Source organism: Oryx dammah, unplaced genomic scaffold (assembly GCF_014754425.2).
Source record: "Oryx dammah isolate SB20612 unplaced genomic scaffold, SCBI_Odam_1.1 HiC_scaffold_21, whole genome shotgun sequence".
Lineage (NCBI taxonomy): Eukaryota > Metazoa > Chordata > Mammalia > Artiodactyla > Bovidae > Oryx > Oryx dammah.
The window spans coordinates 16,283,164-16,303,657 of NW_024070205.1; the positions used below are offsets into that span (position 1 = coordinate 16,283,164).

The 20,494-nt window shown below is 46.8% G+C and overlaps 1 protein-coding gene across 2 annotated transcripts in view; it reads left to right on the plus strand.

Annotated features, from left to right (window-relative positions):
* Nucleotides 1–2,207: 2,207 nt before the first annotated feature.
* The window catches only part of NCF2 (neutrophil cytosolic factor 2), a 42,171-nt gene continuing 23,884 nt past the window's right edge, over nt 2,208–20,494 (plus strand). Inside the window, exons 1-3 of one of the 2 annotated variants that reach the window (XM_040263833.1) lie at nt 2,208–2,670; nt 8,049–8,131; nt 18,527–18,635. In XM_040263833.1, coding sequence (XP_040119767.1) covers nt 2,497–2,670; nt 8,049–8,131; nt 18,527–18,635 — 366 coding nt within the window. In that variant the 5' untranslated portion in view covers nt 2,208–2,496. The remainder of the gene's footprint in view (nt 2,671–8,048; nt 8,132–18,526; nt 18,636–20,494) is intronic. The other variant, XM_040263831.1, reaches the window with a different exon arrangement.

Here is a 20,494-nt window from a genome sequence, read left to right on the forward strand (position 1 = left end):
GATGGCTGGATGGCATCACAGACTCGATGGACGTGAGTCTGAGTAAACTCCGGGAGATGGTGATGGACAGAGAGGCCTGGCGTGCTGCGATTCATGGGGTCGCAAAGAGTCAGACACGACTGAGTGACTGAAATGAACTGAACTGAACTGAACTGAATGTACGTATTTCAATGGGAGGAAACGTGTATACCTATGGCTGACTCATGTTGATGTACGGCAGAAACCAACACAACATTGTAAAGCAATCATCCTCCAATTAAAAAGAAATAAATTATAAAGATATAAAGAGTTTATGCTGTAAAAAAGAATTAAGTCTGTCTACTCTGTAGCGAATAGATGAATGCGTGACAAGAGGTTAGATGATATGTTCAACCACAGGCTTATGGTGGCGTGGGGACAGGAGGGTAACGACAGAAGTGAGCGTGCACGGCATTGCTGGGTCTCTGGGGGAAGCAAGGATGGGGCAGTCTGTTTAAGGAGCTAAGACAAATATGCACACACTTTACTCACGTGAGAGTGACTGAGAACCACGCGGGAGTTCAGGAGAAGTGAGATCACGGGTCTAGGGGCTTAAGACTGGGCCTGAATTTAGCACAGCTTCTGGAGAAAGGGGATATCTTAGCAGGGCACCCACGTCTGTGCAAGGTGGGTTTGAAGGAGCAGACATTGGGAAGGGCAGCCCAGGCAGGGGACCCAGCAGGAGCCAAAGCAGAGAGGCAGGAAATGAAGACCCAGGGGGAAAGAAGCGAGTGGTAGAGATTGTAGGGGCCTGTGAAGGGCATTCTGGGAAAATAAGACTGGAAAACGCATAGGCATCAGCTTCCAGAGAGTGTTGTGTGGCAGACTCTGATAATAGTGTGAAAAGAAAGCTTAAAGTCTAGCTTAGTTACAAAACCACTTGGTTTTCCTAGGAATAATCAAATGTGCTGATTGAGTTGTATTTCTTTACCAGGTGGAATAGCAGTATCTCTCCCTCCCTGCCATCACTGCTATCGGCCAGTCGTTTGCCAAGGATCTCTAACTTCGTTTTGGAATATATCCCTGCATCATGTATTGAGTGTGTTCCCATTCTAGGAGCTGGGAATCCTAGAATTGAAAAGGCACGGGCCCAGCTATTCAGGAGTCTAAGAGCTTGGGCAAATGAGAAGAGAAATGGCAACAAATACAATTGTTTGGGAAGAGGTGGTACAAAGGAGAGGGGAGCCTCTGCTATCTGAAGTGTGGAACTAGATTTCAGGCAGGGGGTGATATTTCACTGGGCCTTCAGGGATGAGTAGGAATTTGCCAGACAAAATGAGATGGGAAGACCTTCCAAACACAGGGCATGTTCCCTACAAAAGCGCACACACACCTTCCCAATTCTCTCACCTTCAATCCTACAAGCCTTATAGAATGGACATTTTTAAGTTTTATTTTTGGGCTCTTAGGGGAAGTTTGGTGATAACTGACAGATGCTTTCAGCAAAGACAGAGCGAGTGTTGCCATCTAAGCATTTGACCCTCAGAATTGCATTTTACCTTTACTCTGGAGTGTGATTAACAAGAAGTCAGGATTTTAGTAAATCAAATTCGTTATACCCTCTCCTCCCAATTATCTTACTGATTTTTCTACTTTCTCAGGGCAGCAGGGAAGGAGTTGTAAATCTGTGTTTTAGGGGACTAGTAAACGGATCGGTCATCAGTGAGAACCCCTGTCTCTTCAGTTTTCCACAGAAGGATAAGAGAAGTCATTCGCTGTCATATCTGGCTCCTAGTTTTGCCATTTGCAGGAGATTGGTCCCCACTGAGCTTCCTAAGTGTTCACAAAAGTACCTCAGACCCAGACGGACACCCAAGACCGTCCTGCTCGGGAACTTGATTGTCAATTTTAGCGCGAGATAAAAAACCAAATACATGAAGACAGTCTGTGAGGGTGTGAAAGTGTTGGTCACGCCACCCCATGGACTGCAGCCTGCCAGGCACCTCTGTCTATGGAATTCTTCAGGCAAGAAGACTGGAGTGGGTTGCCATTTCCTTCTCCAATGAGGCTGTGAGGAAGTGAGCAAAGAATTCATTCTAGACTGAATAGAACTCTTCTGTCACCCAACACCCTCGCTGGATAGGCAGCCAGAAGTCTTGAACCTGGGGTCAGAGCCCTGGTCAAAAGCTGCCGCCCCGCAGAGGCGGGTGGGAGACGGAGGGGAGGAGCTGGGGGACAGAGCAGAAGCATTTTGGGGAACTGCGGCCTCAGGGGCAGTATCTGATGTACTTCCTCTCTCCCCCACACTCCGCCCCGCTTGCCCTCTCTCTCCTTCTCTTTCCTTTTCTCTCACAGAACTGACTGCTCTGTGCGTCAGTTGCCAAAAGGTGGGGACACTTCCTGCCGCCTTTGCAACACTGAGAAGTTGTCTTAAGGAGCCTGAGCCCCAAGTCGGAACTCCAGGCCAGGAAAGTGAAGGCGGGTTGGGCTTGCCCTCTCCCCGGGTCTCCAGGCAGCCCTCCTGGTTTGCACCTGGCCATGTCCCTCGCCGAGGTCATCAGCCTCTGGAATGAAGGAGTGCTGGCAGCCGACAAGAAGGACTGGAAGGGAGCCCTGGACGCCTTCACTGGGGTACAGGACCCCCACTCCAGGATCTGCTTCAATGTGGGCTGCATACACACGATTTTAGGGAACCTGCCAGAGGCGGAGAAGGTGAGTGGAGGTGTCTCTGCCCCTGCCTCCCCTGGGGGCCTTTGTCTTAACTGGTTCTCAGCCCAGGCTGCACTTTAGAACCCTCTCAGGAGCTTCTGAAGAACAAATGCTGCCCCGGCCCCACCCCCCCACCCCCAGAAATTCTGATTTAATTGGCCTGCAGAGCAGCCTGGGCGGCCACCGCTTTGAAAAGCTCCCCAGGTGGTTGGAACAGGCAGCCCCGCTGGAAACTGTTCGCTGTGGGTTTTGTTCTCCTTTATTCTCCATCAATTACATTCAAATCATTCTGGAAACTTTCCTTAACACCTTTTTGAAAGACCCCCCCCCCCAGTTATGTTTTCCTTTATTGACTGCGAGCCACAGAATCTCTGTCTAAATTGCTTAACATCTGATTTCCAAGAACCTCTTTTGGCTTTCTAAGACTTTCCTGTGAGTGAGCTTTGCTTGCCCAAGAGATCAAGAGGAGGCACTTAAGAAAAATAGGTTTCTCCTCAAGTGACAATTCTGATCCATTATGTGGAGCACTCTACAAAGGAGTCTGAGGCTGGTGGAAGGAATGCAGATGGTAATTGATTAATGATGTCTACTGAGGACAGGTGTTGTTCAGTCTCTTTGAGACCCCATGGACCACAGCACATCCATCTTCCCTATCCTTGGCCATCTCCAGGAGCTTGCTCAGACTCATGTCCATTGAGTTGGTGATGCCACCCAACCATCTCATCTCTGTCAGCCCCTTCTCCTGCCTTCTATCTTTCCCAGCATCAAGGTCTTTTCCAATGAACTAGCTCTTCGAATCAGGTGGTCCAAGTATTGGAGCTTCAGCTTCAGCATCAGTCCTTCCAATGAATCTTCAGGGTTGATTTCCTTTACGATTGACTGCTTTGATATCCTTGCCGTTCAAGGGACTTTTAAGAGAATTTTCTAGCACCACTGTTCGGAAGCATGGATTCTTCAGTGCTCAGCCTTCTTTATGGTCCAACTCTCACATCCATATATGACTATTGGCAAAACCATAGCTTTAACTATACAGACCTTTGTCAGCAAAGTAGTGTCTCTGCTTTTTAATATGATGTCTAGGTTAGTCATAGCTTTTCTTCCAAGGAGCAAGTGTCTTTTAATTTCATGGCAGCAGTCACTATCTGCAGTGATTTTAGGACAGGTATGGAATGTCCTATTTCTCCACTGTTTGTCTCTCTTTCATATTCCCTACTATGGGGTTGAGCATTCCAAAAAATCACTTTTTCGTATTGGTCACGGTAAGCTGGAAAGGGTATGACTTTTGGATCAAACCCCAGATCTGCCTTTCTCTGGGCTTTTTGGTCTTGGGAAGTCATAGACTTTGGGCTTTTAGCTTCTGGAGAGGTCAAGTATTTTGTAGATAAGTGAGGCATGAACTATTTTTTTAAGTTAGTTTTTACTGAAATATAGTTGATTTACAATGTTGTGTTAGTTTCAGGTATACAACGATGTGACAGTTATACATGTGTGTGTATATACATATATGTGTAACTGATTGTGTATATATATGTATATACACAGGAATAACTGATTCATATACACATATGTATATACCCATTCTTTTTTAGGTTCTTTTTCCATATAAATAGTTCAGTCGCTAAGTCATGTCCGACTCTTTGTGACCCAGTGAATAGCAGCACGCCAGGCCTCCCTGTCTATCACCAACTCCCAGAGTTCACTCAGATTCACGTCCATCGAGTCGGTGATGCCATCCAGCCATCTCATCCTCTGTCGTCCCCTTCTCCTCCTGCCCCCAATCCCTCCCAGCATCAGAGTCTTTTCCAATGAGTCAACTCTTCACATGAGGTGGCCAAAGTACTGGAGTCTCAGCTTTAGCATCATTCCTTCCAAAGAAATCCCAGGGCTGATCTCCTTCAGAATGGACTGGTTGGATCTCCTTGCAGTCCAAGGGACTCTCAAGAGTCTTCTCCAACACCACAGTTCAAAAGCATCAATTCTTTGGTGCTCAGCCTTCTTCACAGTCCAACTCTCACATCCATACATGATCACAGGAAAAACCATAGCCTTGACTAGACAGACCTTAGTCGGCAAAGTAATGTCTCTGCTTTTGAATATGCTGTCTAGGTTGGTCATAACTTTTCTTCCAAGGAGTAAGCGTCTTTTAATTTCATGGCTGTAATCACCATCTGCAGTGATTTTGGAGCCCAAAAAAATAAAGTCTGGCACTGTTTCCACTGTTTCCCCATCTATTTCCCATGAAGTGATGGAACTAGATGCCATGATCTTCGTTTTCTGAATGTTGAGCTTTAAGCCAACTTTTTCACTCTCCTCTTTCACTTTCATCAAGAGGCTTTGTAGCTCCTCTTCACTTTCTGCCATAAGGGTGGTATCATCTGCACATCTGAGGTGATTGATATTTCTTCCAGCAATCTTAATTCCAGTTTGTGTTTCTTCCAGTCCAGCGTTTCTCATGATGTACTCTGCATAGAAGTTAAATAAGCAGGGTGACAATATACAGCCTTGACGTACTCCTTTTCCTATTTGGAACCAGTCTGTTGTTTCATGTCCAGTTCTCACTGTTGCTTCCTGACCTGCATATAGATTTCTCAAGAGGCAGGTCAGGTGCTCTGGTATTCCCATCTCTTTCAGAATTTTCCACAGTTTTTTGTGATCCACACAGTCAAAGGCTTTGGCATAGTCAATAAAGCAGAAAGAGACGTTTTTCTGGAACTCTCTTGCTTTTTCCATGATCCAGCAGATGTTGGCAATTTGATCTCTGGTTCCTCTGCCTTTTCTAAAACAAGCTTGAACATCAGGGAGTTCACGGTTCACGTATTGCTGAAGCCTGGCTTGGAGAATTTTGAACATTACTTTACTAGCATGTGAGATGAGTGCAATTGTGCGGCAGTTTGAGCATTCTTTTGCATTGCCTTTCCTTGGGATTGGAATGAAAACTGACCTTTTCCAGTCCTGTGGCCACTGCTGAGTTTTCCAAATGTGCTGGCATATTGAGTGCAGCACTTTCACAGCATCATCTTTCAGGATTTGAAAGAGCTCAACTGGAAATCCATCACCTCCACTAGCTTTGCTCATAGTGATGCTTTCTAAGGCCCACTTGACTTCACATTCCAAGATGTCTGGCTCTAGATGAGTGATCACATCATCATGATTATCTGGGTCATGAAGATCTTTTTTGTACAGTTCTTCCATGTATTCTTGCCACCTCTTCTTAATATCTTCTGCTTCTGTTAGGTCCATACCATTTCTGTCCTTTATTGAGCCCATCTTTGCATGAAATCTTCCCTTGGTATCTCTAATTTTCTTGAAGAGATCTCTAGTCTTTCCCATTCTGTTGTTTTCCTCTATTTCTTTGCATTGATCGCTAAAGAAGGCTTTCTTATCTCTTCTTGCTATTCTTTGGAACTCTGCATTCTGATGCTTATATCTTTCCTCTTCTCCTTTGCTTTTCGCTTCTCTTCTTTTCACAGCTATTTGTAAGGCCTCCCAGACAGCCATTTTGCTTTTTTGCATTTCTTTTCCATGGGGATGGTCTTGATCCCTGTCTCCTGTACAATGTCACGAACCTCATTCCATAGTTCATCAGGCACTCTATCTATCAGATCTAGGCCCTTATATCTATTTCTCACTTCCACTGTATAATCATAAGGGATTTGATTTAGGTCATACCTGAATGGTCTAGTGGTTTTCCCTACTTTCTTCAATTTAAGTCTGAATTTGGTAATAAGGAGTTCACGATCTGAGCCACAGTCAGCTCCTGGTCTTGTTTTTGTTGACTGTATAGAGCTTCTCCATCTTTGGCTGCAAAGAATACAATCAATCTGATTTTGGTGTTGACCATCTGGTGATGTCCATGTGTAGAGTCTTCTCTTGTGTTGTTGGAAGAGGGTGTTTGCTATGAGCAGTGCATTTTCTTGGCAAAACTCTATTAGTCTTTGCCCTGCTTCATTCCACATTCCAAGGCCAAATTTGCCTGTTACTCCAGGTGTTTCTTGACTTCCTACTTTTGCATTCCAGTCCCCTATAATGAAAAGGACATCTTTTGAGGGTGTTAGTTCTACAAGGTCTTGTAGGTCTTCATAGAGCCGTTCAGCTTCTTCAGCATTACTGGTTGGGGCATAAACTTGGATTACTGTAATATGGAATGGTTTACCTTGGAAACGAAGAGATCATTCTGTCGTTTTTGAGACTGCATCCAAGTACTGCATTTTGGACTCTTTTGTTGACCATGATGGCTATTCCATTTCTTCTGAGGGATTCCTGCCCTCAGTAGTAGATATAATGGTCATCTGAGTTAAATTCACCCATTCCAGTCCATTTTAGTTCGTTGATTCCTAGAATGTCGATGTTCACTCTTGCCATCTCTTTTCCCATTTAGGAATAGACTATTCAAGTCCTGTGTAACTTCACACCACTGTGTAAATGTTAGTCCTTATTTTTACCTTTCACTGCAAGTCTTTGCAGGGTGGTGTGGCTAGATGACTGACTCCCCAGCACCTTGAAGGGGGCCCCCCAGCCATCCTCACCCTGGCAAAGTGGGGAGAGAGAAGCTTTGTAGAATACCTGCACAGCCTCAGGCTGCAGAGTGGGCAGATGGGAGCACAGGAGGACCCTCTACTTCTCATTGGAGGGAAGACAGCAGCCCCCACCTCCTCTGGGGGTGGGGGGCTGCCCAGGGACTGAGGAAACAGAACCACAGATCCCAGGGGCAGTTGGAAACAGAGCGCACACTGTCAGGAGGAGAGGTTGTCAGTCCAGGCAGAGGGCCGAGTGCAGCTCGGCAGCAGGGGATGGTGACTCCAGCCTCACCTCTCGGGTCTCCCAGCTGGTGCACTCCCTTGTCCCTCCTTCCTCCCCCTGCTCTAGGCTTCACTTTGCTTTCTTCTGCTCTGGCATCTCATTCTCGCTGCCTTTCTTTGGTTTTATGCTTGAGTCCTTGCTCCTGGCATTTTAAAAGCATTATTATTGTTATTATTTTAATCGTATGAGATTTCAAAACAGTGAGCAAAATGGCAATAGGAACACACAGATCAATAATGATCTTAATTGTGTAATATCCCTATAACACATTTATAAGATAAATGTATGCTATAGATAACATTTAATTAGGTTATATTCAAACGTGATGACTTTTATTAATCCTGATAGTAATCATGAAAGGGAGATATGCTTATCCCCATTTTACAGAGGAAAAAACTAAAGTTCAAGGAGACTGGGCAACCTGTCTCATGCCATGCTGCTAGGAAGTGACAACACCAAGTACTCTGACCCCTAAGCCTCTTGTCATCTCCAAGACATCAGCGGTTTTCCAGACCCTTCCTGCCTGCCTCACCCACTGGCTCATCTCACACCTACTTACCTCCTGACTGTTCCCTCTGCAGGCCTTCACCAAAAGCATTAACCGAGACAAGCACTTGGCAGTGTCGTACTTCCAACGAGGGATGCTCTATTACCAGATGGAGAAGTAAGTGGTCCAGTGTTGCACAAGCTGGGGAAGCGTGCAGAGAAACCCAGAGCGGGTGTTGGTGCTGCCAGACTTGGTGTTTGAGACGTGTCTCCTCAGCCTCTGCGGGGAAGCGTGACTGGGCTTTCTCTGGGCAGTTATGCAATCAGTCAGCATGAGGCAGAAGTCCTCTCTGGGGGGACGGGGAAGGCAGGCCTGCCACCCAGCTACAGTTCACCATAAGGTATAACCATCATAGGCTGGGGATAGCTCCCCACCGTTTCCTAAAAGGTCATAGCCTGGGCGGTTCAGGTTGTAAATACTGCAGCCATCAAGGGAGCACCCATGGTTGTCTACTGCTGTGAGGTATTGAGCTCTCACACAATGACAAAGATCAGGAAGCCACATCAGAACCTTTCTTCCTTGGTGGGCCACCCGTTAGGACTCTGCACTCTTCCCGCTGAGGGCCTGGGTTCAATCCCAGGTCAGAGAATTAAGATCCCACAGACCACATGGGCGTGGCCAATAAATAAATAAATAAATAAAATCTTCCTAGGTGATTGACTTAGATCTGGTTTAACAAAAAAATACATTCCTGCAGAATGTATTTTCCAAAACCCAGTTTAATGCATTCAATGAGGTATGACGCAGTCACTAAAATGAGAACATAAACAATTAATATTGTTATGTACTAGAATATATTGATACAGATGAGTAGTGTTTGTCTTACTGTAGAAAAAAGTTCACAATAGATACTAAATTTATAGCAGATTTCAGAATAGTACCGTACAATCCCATTACCGTCTCGCAGAATAGTCTGAAAAGCCGTAGACCAAAATGTTTTCAGCAGTCCTCCCAGTTGCTGAAATGATAGAGATTTCCATCTTCTTCTGCCAGCCTTTCTGTATTTGGGGAGTGTTTATAGTCAATAGGAAATACTTAGTAAAAAGACAAATAGAAAATGAAAGTTAATCCCGAGTCCCACACCCCTCCCCTAAATGCCCTAAAAACATACAAATAACAAAGAAAATATATTCTAAGCATTCATTTAAAATGTAGGGGATGACTAACTGACCCTTCGTAGACATAGTTCCCTGAGTGTGCACAAGTTCCAGAGAAGATGATTCAGCTCAGGCTAAGGAAGAACAGTTCAAACAGTAACATGTTAGCAGGGGCATGGTGTGTGTGTGCACAACAGGTGAGGCAGGGCGTTGGCGGGATAGAGGGGAGGCTACGAGAATGTCCAGGCACTGGGGAAGGGGAAGGCTGTGATCTGATCCTCCGGAACCCTGAAAGGCTTTGATCCTCCGGTTTAGTCAGAGACCAAGCCTGCCAGGCCACTGTGCAGAGCTGTTGCCATGAACAACTGCCAGCCACTCAGAGGACTTCTGGGATGTAGGTGTGGTCATTTACCTGAATGAGTTAAGAGCAGGAGTGAAGTCTCCCAAAAGAGGAACCGCAGACACAGAGGCAGTCTGGGAAGGGAAAGCCTTGAATGAAGAGAAGATACACAGGCCTTTACGTTCAATGGCGTCATGCACCGTCTCCCTTCTTAACCCTCTTCTCCTTCTCGGTCCCCCTCCCCTCATCCCCACCAGTCTCAGGATGTATAGGACCTGTGAGCAGATCTGAGCAAAAATCCTCTTGTAGATCTCTAGAAGGACAAACTCTCAGGCCAACCTTGAATCAGCTCTAACAGCTTCAAATGAGAAGAGACGGATGGCAAAGACGGGAGGCTCCCAGAAGACATTTCTCCATGAAATACCCAGAAATCCCAGAACCTGAAAGCCTCGCGTTTCGAGTGAGTCAAAAAGGTCTTAGTAAGATCCAGGAATCAGACTCAGGATTCAATTAGTCTGTGACTGGTAATCATTAAATCTAAGAGAGAAATCTATCAAATTTTATCTTTAATTCAACAACTACTTATTGAGGAAATAACATAAATGAGACATGAGTCTGGGTCCTGAGCTGCCTTTTTTTCCCCTTTTGCTCAATCCATAAGTTTTAGTGTCCTCCCCTCCACAAGACTCAGCTCTGTTTTAAAAATTTTTAAATTATTTTAATTTCTTTCTGGCTGTGCTGGGTCTTTGTTGCTGCGTGCAGACCTTCTCTGATTGTGGCGAGCAGGGGCTACTCTTCACTGCGGTGTGCGGGCTTCTCATTGGGGTGGCTTCTCTTATTGGGGAGCACAGGCTCTAGGGTATGCAGGCTTCAGTAGTTGTGCTTTCTGAGCTTAAGAGCACAGGCTCAGTAGTTGTGACACGTGATCTTCATTGCCCCTCAGCATGTGGAATCTTCCTGGACCTGGGATCAAACCTGTGTCCCCTGCATTGGCCAGTGGATACTTAACCACTAGACCACCAGGAAAGTCCAAGGTTCAGCTCTTGATGCTTTGTCCTTTTTTCACTGGTTGTTAAATAGCAAAATATATGGGCAATCTTCCCAGAAAAATACATGCGAGCACATACCTAATTTTATGTGCAATTTCAGGGGGTTTAGTATCCCCTGAAAATCATACAAGAACCCTCTCCCTCCCTTCCAGCACCATGCTGGTTTAGACCTCATTTTTTTTTTACCAGGACTATTGCACCATGGTTTCCAAACTGATTCCCTAGCCACCACTCTTGCCTGCTCCAATGATATCCTAGAATGACCTATTTAAAAAAAGAAATGTCATCTGCTGAAGAACCTCCAGTGGATCCCAGGATAAAGAGGCGCTTGCCTTGCCTGTTGCTCTCTGGTTCAGCCGCTGTCCACCCACTCACATCCTCCAATGTCTGCCCGAGGCACACTCACCCAGGTGACCACTCTCTTTCGTGCCTCCTTTAATCACAGCTGTCTCTCCGATGACAGATACTTGCCTGTATATTTGTCTCCTCCACTGCTCGTGAGCGAAGTATCCTTATTCACTCTTGTATTTCAGTATCTAGGACAGTATTAATAAATGCTTATGGGAGTCATGGTCAACAAAAGAGTCCGAAATGCAGTACTCGGATGCAATCTCAAAAACGACAGAATGATCTCTGTTCATCTCCAAGGCAAACCATTCAATATCACAGTTATCCAAGTCTATGCCCCAACCAGTAATGCTGAAGAAGCTGAAGTCGAACGGTTCTATGAAGACCTACAAGACCTTGTAGAACTAACACCCAAAAAAGATGTCCTTTTCATTATAGGGGACTGGAATGCAAAAGTAGGAAGTCAAGAAACACCTGGAGTAACAGGCAAATTTGGCCTTTGAATGCGGAATGAAGCAGGGCAAAAACTAATAGAGTTTTGCCAAGAAAATGCACTGCTCATAGCAAACACCCTCTTCCAACAACACAAGAGAAGACTCTACACATGGACATCACCAGATGGTCAACGCCGATATCAGATTGATTATATTCTTTGCAGCCAAAGATGGAGAAGTTCTATACAGTCAACAAAAACAAGACCAGGAGCTGACTGTGGCTCAGATCATGAACTCCTTATTACCAAATTCAGACTTAAATTGAAGAAAGTAGGGAAAACTGCTAGACCATTCAGGTATGACCTCAATCAAATCCCTTATGATTATACAGTGGAAGTGAGAAATAGATTTAAGGGCCTAGATCTGATAGATAGAGTGCCTGATGAACTATGGAATGAGGTTCGTGACATTGTACAGGAGACAGGGATCAAGACCATCCCCATGGAAAAGAAATGCAAAAAAGCAAAATGGCTCTCTGGGGAGGCCTTACAAATAGCTGTGAAAAGAAGAGAAGTGAAAAGCAAAGGAGAAAAGGAAAGATATAAGCATCTGAATGCAGAGTTCCAAAGAATAGCAAGAAGAGATAAGAAAGCCTTCTTCAGCGATCAATGCAAAGAAATAGAGGAAAACAACAGAATGGGAAAGACTAGAGATCTCTTCAAGAAAATTAGAGATACCAAGGGAACATTTCATGCAAAGATGGGCTCGATAAAGGACAGAAATGGTATGGACCTAACAGAAGCAGAAGATATTAAGAAGAGGTGGCAAGAATACACAGAAGAACTGTACAAAAAAGATCTTCATGACCCAGACAATCATGATGATGTGATCACTCATCTAGAGCCAGACATCCTGGAGTGTGAAGTCAAGTGGGCCTTAGAAAGCATCACTATTAACAAAGCTAGTGGAGGTGATGGAATTCCAGTTGAGCTGTTTCAAATCCTGAAAGATGATGCTGTGAAAGTGCTGCACTCAATATGCCAGCACATTTGGAAAACTCAGCAGTGGCCACAGGACTGGAAAAGGTCAGTTTTCATTCCAATCCCAAAGAAAGGCAATTCAAAAGAATGCTCAAACTACCACACAATTGCACTCATCTCACATGCTAGTAAAGTAATGTTCAAAATTCTCCAAGCCAGGCTTCAGCAATACGTGAACCATGAACTCCCTGATGTTCAAGCTGGTTTTAGAAAAGGCAGAAGAACCAGAGATCAAATTGCCAACATCTGCTGTATCATGGAAAAAGCAAGAGAGTTCCAGAAAAACATCTCTTTCTGCTTCATTGACTATGCCAAAGCCTTTGACTGTGTGGATCACAATAAACTGTGGAAAATTCTGAAAGAGATGGGAATACCAGACCACCTGACCTGCCTCTTGAGAAATCAATATGCAGGTCAGGAAGCAACAGTGAGAACTGGACATGGAACAACAGACTGGTTCCAAATAGGAAAAGGAGTGTGTCAAGGCTGTATATTGTCACCCTGCTTATTTAACTTCTATGCAGAATACATCATGAGAAACTCTGGGCTGGAAGAAACACAAGCTGGAATCAAGATTGCCGGGAGAAATATCAATAACCTCAGATATGCAGATGACACCACCCTTATGGCAGAAAGTGAAGAGGAGCTACAAAGCCTCTTGATGAAAGTGAAAGAGGAGAGTGAAAAATTTGGCTTAAAGCTCAACATTCAGAAAATGAAGATCATGGCATCTGGTCCCATCACTTCATGGGAAATAGATGGGGAAACAGTGGAAACAGTATCAGACTTTATTTTTGGGGGGCTCCAAAATCACTGCAGATGGTGACTGCAGCCATGAAATTAAAAGACGCTTACTCCTTGGAAGAAAAGTTATGACCAACCTAGATAGTATATTCAAAAGCAGAGACATTACTTTGCCAACAAAGGTCTGTTTAGTCAAGGCTATGGTTTTTCCTGTGATCATGTGTGGATGTGAGAGTTGGACTGTGAAGAAGGCTGAGTGCTGAAGAATTGATGCGTTTGAACTGTGGTGTTGGAGAAGACTCTTGAGAGTCCCTTGGACTGCAAGGAGATCCAACCAGTCCATTCTGAAGGAGATCAGCCCTGGGATTTCTTTGGAAGGAATGATGCTAAAGCTGAGACTCCAGTACTTTGGCCACCTCACGCAAAGAGTTGACTCATTGGAAAAGACTGATGCTGGGAGGGACTGGGGGCAGGAGGAGAAGGGGACGACAGAGGATGAGGTGGCTGGATGCCATCACTGACTCGATGGACGTGAGTCTGAGTGAACTCCGGGAGATGGTGATGGACAGGGAGGCCTGGCGTGCTGCGATTCATGGGGTCGCAAAGAGTCGGACACGACTGAGCGACTGAACTGAACTGAACTGATCTGATGGGAGTAAATAAACAAGGGGGTGAAATATAGTCTCTGCTTCTAGGAACTTAGAGGGTTTCCCTGGTGGCTCAGATGGTAAAGAATCTGCCTGCAATGCAAGAGACCTGGGTTCGATCCCTGGGTCAGGAAGATCCCCTGAAGGAGGGCATGGCAACCTACTCCAATATTCTGGCCTGGAGAATTTCGTGGACTGAGGAGCCTGGCAGGCTACAGTCCATGGGGTTGCAAAGAATCAGACACGACTGGGCAACTAACACTTCACACTTTCAAGGAACTTATGTATTAAAAAGGGGAAGCAGGTCACAAACACTAGATCTATTATGCAGGGCAGAATGGGGCAGGTGCTACGGGAGAAGTTTTTAGATAAGTGCCTATCGCTTCTCAGTAATGGGTTAGGATGACCTTCAGATGACTACTGGGTTTGTTTTAAGGTGCTAATGTTATGGGAATTTCTTCTCTCAGTTTTTCCCACTTTCAGATCTTGGGTTGCTCCTCTGTCATTATAAATTTCCACCAGAATAAAGTTAGAGTTGTTCTGCCCAGGCAAGTCAGGTCTGAGGGATGTCTCATCTCTCTAACCCCCACCTTGTCATTCAAAAGGAGACAGGATCTCAAGGCACCTTTCAGATCACAACCTTATAAATCTTGCATGTGTACGCACTCAGTCGTGTCATATCCTTTCTGACCCTATGGACTGTAGCCCACTGTAAGCTCCTCTCTGCATGGGATTGGATTAGATGTGGATCGCCTTTTCCTACTCCAGGGGATCTTCCTGACCCAAGGATTGAACCTGCAGCTCCTGCATTGCAGGCAGATTTCTTTACCATCTGAGTCACCTGGGCAGCCCCTTATAAGTTTTAGAGCCCTGAAAATATGGCCAGACTCTTTAGATGGAGCTGCTCAAAGAGGCAACGCAGCAAAGTCTTTTCCCTGACTTCAGAAACGGGCCAGGGCATGGCCCCCAGGCCCTGGCATGGAGGTGTGTGATGCTTCAACCCCTTTCAGCCGGCTCAGTCTCTCTTCATTACCCGAGTGGGGACTGCAGCATTCTAGTCTACAGGCTGGCACTGGCAGTGCAGGACTAATTGGGAATTTCAGTGGTTACTAAGGAAAAAAACCTTTCCAGGGTGTGTTACAGAATCGAGGATAATAAACCCTCTCCAGCTCAGAGCTGGGGAGAAGCATTAGCCAGTCGGCAGCTGTGCTGGTGAGCTGAGAAGACACCAGGTAGAGCGATTTTCAGGTGTGTGCTCAGGTCCTGCCCAGCAGAACCAGGGGAAGATGCAAGCTCCTTGGCCTCACGGGGGACACTGCAGGCCCCAAACGGCATGGAGGAAATGTCCTGCAGGAGGGCTGGAAAGAGGCAGGGGCTGTGCTGCCTGCCTCCCAGCGCAGGGGACTGAAGGCTATTTTGGATTTCTCATACTGAGCCATTTCAGACCCTGGGCAGCGGGAAGCAGAGCTGTGCATCAGAGCACAGGCCCCAGGGGAGCTGCTCGGGGTAAACAAGGCAGCTGAGAAGAGGCCTTCAGGGTGATGCTGTCAAAGACGTTTAAAAACAGACACCTAGCAGGGGTGTTTTAAACACAAAGCAAGCCTTTTGAATAACATGAGCCCTTTCTTTCTCTGTCCTACTGGGCCCGGATCTTTAGCCATCTTGCTGGGCAGAATTAGAAGGAGCTGGGCTCACTCAATCCCAGGGAGACCCAGGCGGTGTTCCTCCACAACTGAAACTCATCTGCTGAGGGAGGCAGGCATATGGGCAGGTGACTGCAGACAGACTCATGGGCCCTCTGAGGACCTTCTGTGCACTCACAACCAGGCAGAGGAACATGATGGAAATCCCACCTGCCCAGGAAAGAGGACACCTGCGTCTCTGCCCCCCGCCCGCCTTCTTTGCTCAGTGAATCAGAGCCAGTCACCAGCCATGTTCTAGCTTAGAAGGAACAGGAATGCTTCCCCTCTCCCCCTTCAAGGAAACGCCTAAAAGGGTGTGTAAATAACGAGATGCTTAAGGAATGGCCTGAATGCTTGTGAAAAGTTTGGTGGTCCAGACAGTAAAGAATCTGCCTGCAATGTGGGAGACCTGGGTTCGATCCCTAGGTTGGGAAGATCCCCTGGAGAAGGAAATGGCTACCCACTGCAGTATTCTAGCCTGGAAAATCCCATGGACCGAGGAGCCTGGCAGAATAGAGTTCACGGGGTCGCAAAGAGTTGGACAGGACTGAGCAACTTCACTTATTAACAAAGATATGTTAGAGGAAGCCATCCTTCTGTTTCCAACCTAGGCGGTCTGCTCCTGCCACCTCTGCAGCCCCTGTGGCTGTGGGAGTCACTTCCAACCAAATGATGACACAATGTCCAGCTTTCCCCGGACACCCTGGCACCTCTCAGCCAGGCCGCCCTCCTGGTCAGCTCCCAGTTTCCCTCACATGAGCATTCTGGCTTCTACAGCCATGTATTTTTTTAAAAAGTGTTTCATTTATTTATTTGCACCAGGTCCCAACTGCAGGACGTGGGGTCTTTGATCTTCATTATGGCATGTGGGATCTTTAGTTGTGGCAAGGAGGATCTAGTTCCCTGACCAGGGATCAAACTCCAGCCCCCTGCATTGGGAGCGTGGAGTCTTAGCCACTGGACCACTAGGGAAGTCCCAACAACTGTATTTTTATCTCCTGATAACAGTTAATACAGTATATAGTATTAAGTAGGCATGTGATAAGGGCTTCCCAGGTGGCACTAGTGGTAAAGAACCCGCCTGCCAATCCAGGAGACATAAGAGGCGCGGGTTCCATGCCTGGGTCAGCAAGATCCCCTGGAGGAGGGCATAGCAATCCACTCCAGTACACTTGCCTAGAGAATCCCCATGCACAGAGGAGCCTGAGGGGTCACACAGAGTAGGACTCGACTGAAGTGACTTAGCATGCGTACACGCAAGCATGTAATAGGAGATTGGTATGTGAATTTAGCTGCCGGTTTTAGAGCTGGAAATATATATATATATAATAATAGAAAATTACTGTGTGTGCCAGGCACCTTCCTAAGCACCTGAATGGTTTGTGCTATTATGCTGTAATACTGAAGATGAGGAAAGAGAGGAATGAAGCAACTTGCTTCTTGCAAAGAGTCGGACATGACTGAGTGGCTAAGCACACAGCACACCCCTTTGTCACTGGCTATAAGGGGCAGAAGCAGGACTCCAGTCCACGCAGGTTTGACTTCAGAAATTAGATCCAGGACCACATACTAGCAAGCGCTTGATGTGCTATGCTCCCTGAATATAACACATCCCTTGCACCCAATGCACTCCTTATAATATCCATGTGGAGTGAGGCCAGGGAGGCAGTTTGCCAGGGTCTCCCAGTTAGTGGCAGGGCTGGTGGACCTGGTCCCAGTCCCTTGGCTGCTGTCCTCAGGCACCTTCATTATCCACACCACTTCTTGAGGGTCCCCACCAGCCTGTGTTCACATTCCAGGCTTGTCTCCAAGAGAAGCCGCAAGTGGTAGCTCTGGATCAGATGGTGGCCAAGGGACTTTTGATTTAGTTGCCCGGTGGGAGCCACACAGACCGGCAAATTTGTTCCTGCCAGACCGGGGGCTGGGCTGGGGCTGGGGGTAGCTTGATTTTTGCTGCTTCTATCCCCTGCTGCCCAGCAATGGCTCCCTCCCACCAGGGCCTCTGTGTTGATCAGAGGCAGGCCAAGCAGGCCTTGCCTTAGGTCCTGCCCACACCCCGATGGGCACTGTTGGTGTGGTCAGCCCTGTTCTCTGCTACCAATCCAACGGTAGTCCTGATCCACCTCAAGCCAGTCAGCACAACGTCAACCCAATGGAGCGGAAGGAAGGCCAGTGCCAGGAGCAAGGTTAGAGGCGCTCTCTGGGGACTTCCTTGGTGGTCCAGTGGTTAAGAGTCTGCCTTGCCATGCAAGGGATGCTGGTTCAATCCTGAGTCTGAGAAGATCCCACGTGCCATGGGGCAACTAAACCCGTGTGTCACAGCTACTGAGCCCATGCTCTAGAGCCTGAGGGCTGCAACTACTGAAACCTGCATGCCTATAGCCGCTGCTCCACAACAAGAGAAGCCACGGCAATGAGGAGCCTGTGCACTGCAGCCAGACAGTAGCTCCGACTCATTGCAACCAGCCCGTGTGCAGCAACAAAGACCTAGCACAGCCAAAAATTAAATACACAAAAATCTACTATTTACCAAGAAAAAAAGGGGGCTCTCTGGCTTAACTGATGGTTTGTCTGTTTTTTATAGTATGTGGAAGAGGAGGGAGGGGATAGCCACAAACCAAGAGCTAAGAACTCAAAAGAAAAAAAAAAACTCAAAAGAAGCTGAAGGAGAAGGCTCTGGGCAGGAGGGTGACATCAGTGGCCTTGAGGAAGGGTCCCTGGGAGCAGCGTCAGGCTGGCCTGGCTGCTTGGTGGGGAATGAATCAGCTCCACGGAGACATGGGGGCCGGCAGGTGCTGCTCTGCTTAGAGCTCTCTGGGGAGATCGAGGCTCTTTCAGAAAGTGACAAGCTGGTTGTCAGAAAGGTGGGGGCTGTGTGCAGTCAGCAAAGACAGAGATCCCTGTGGCATCCTGAGACTGGAAGGCCTGCAGTGTTGCTGGGATGCACAACTCTAGGGGTGTTGTTCACACCAAGTTCTACAGAATCCTGGGGTCAGCGTTGGTGAAAAGTAGAGCAGGTCAAAAAGGATTGAAACGACTTCTTGTCCCAGTGAAACAGATGGATGAAAGGAAACAGAAACACACTTCATTCTTTTTTTCCTCCTTTCCCTGAACTGGCTTCTTTCCTGCAGATATGATTCTGCCATTAAAGACCTTAAGGAGGCTTTGACTCAGCTTCGAGGGAACCAGCTGATCGACTACAAGATCCTGGGGCTACAGTTCAAGCTGTTTGCCTGTGAGGTGAGGAACAGAGCACCCAGCCTGGGGAGTGGTGGGCTGCAGCCAAGGGGAAGCTGACAGCTCAGATGCACAGCCATCTGTTGACACTTCTAGGAGCCCGAAGAAGGCATTTTGCCTCCCCTCCCCTGGGACTCAGATTTACCCTTAAGAAAAGACTCAGAACCATTGCTTGGGGCTCCTAATGGAGTCTTCAGTTACCTGAGTGCATGGATTTTGTTAACATGAGGCTCAAAGGACCATGTAGAAATGAGTTTGCTGGATTCTCTGAAGGGAGGCTTGGCTGGACATGAGTGTGTTGGTCTGTGAAAGTGTTTGTGTGTATATGTGTTAGTTGCTCAGTTGTGTCTGACTCTTTGCAACCCCATGGACTATAGCTCACCAAGCTTCTCTGTCCATGGGATTCTCTAGGCAAGAACACTGGAGTAGGTTGCCATTCCCTTCTCCAGGGGATCTTCCCAAGCCAGGGATTGAACCCAGGTCTCCCACATTGCAGGCAGAGTGTTACCCATCTAAGCCACTAGGGAAGCCCAAAAATATTCATAATAATTTGCATGATTTAGGTTGACAGGGTGTTTTCTCAGCATTATACTAACAAATCCAAAATCACAGAGGTCTCTGCCCTAGTGAAGCTTCCTTTGCAGCAAAAAACAAAGCAAATCAAAAGACAACAACAAAACAAAGAAACAAAATCACAGGTTCACTCTCCATGCAGAAACTGCTCTACCCTGACTCGATTCCAAAGTTCACACACTTTGCGATGAATGGTGTTGCCTCATGTACTTTGTTGATACCCAAAGAAAGAGTGAGGATCATTTAGCACCAACCTGTACCCTCCTGGTCAAAGAACAGCTCAGGGCACACAGTTAGGAAAGGTCTTCACAGAAGGGTAGCATGTTCTGTATCACCAAGTTGGAGATGCAAGACTGGCTTTGACTTTACAGGGTCATGTACTTTTCCAGCCAACCCTCCCCACTCTCATTCTAAACCCCTAATATACACCAGTAACTTTAAAACTAATACCCCTGCAAATATAGATTTTTACTTAGCAGAATCAGTGAAAAAAAGCCCCCTTGCTTGAGTTTCTCAGGCAGAAGAAGCCCAGTGTTCCCAGGGTCATTCAGGGCTAATAATAGAGTCCACAGCTGCCTGCGCCCCTGGGGACACGTGTCTCCATCCAGCCCCGCCGCAGGATAGCAACTTCAGTTCTCCTTGTCTAGAGAAATGAGGCTTTTTGGTGGGCTGGCATTTGGCCAGCTTCCAGTGTGCAGTCTCTCAACTGTGGTCCTTTTGATGTGTTGGAGCAGTTCATTCTTTGTTCTGGGGACTTGCCTGTGCCTCGTAAGATGTTGAGTGACATCCCTGGCTTCTACTCACTAGACGCCTGTAGCAACCCATTCCCAGGGTGACAAATGAAAATATCTCTAGACTTTGCGGATCACCCCTGATTGAGAATCATTTACACTGATTAAAGTGTTGAGGGACCAAGAAGCTCTGGATAAAGCATCCAAGAATAGTGGCATCAAAGCAGAACTCCATGGGAGGAATGTTCCCCCTGTAGCTGGAGTTGAAATCACCCAGGGGGCAGGAGATACTGGCTGTGCCGGCCTCTCTGCCAGGGAGGCTGGACTTTCCAGTGTCCCATCTGCCACCTGGGACACTTCAGTCACTACACTAATTATAAGACCACCCCTCTGTTCCCACTAGAATTCTGAGAAATCATACCAGAAAAGAGTCTCAGGCTTTTCCCAGTCACGGAGTCATAAAAACCTGTTGCTAGAGAAGGTCTTAAGAGTAGGTGTCTGAGAACCAAGCAGAAAGTTTTAAATGGCCTCAAGGTCTCCTTTCTTCCTGCAGGCCAG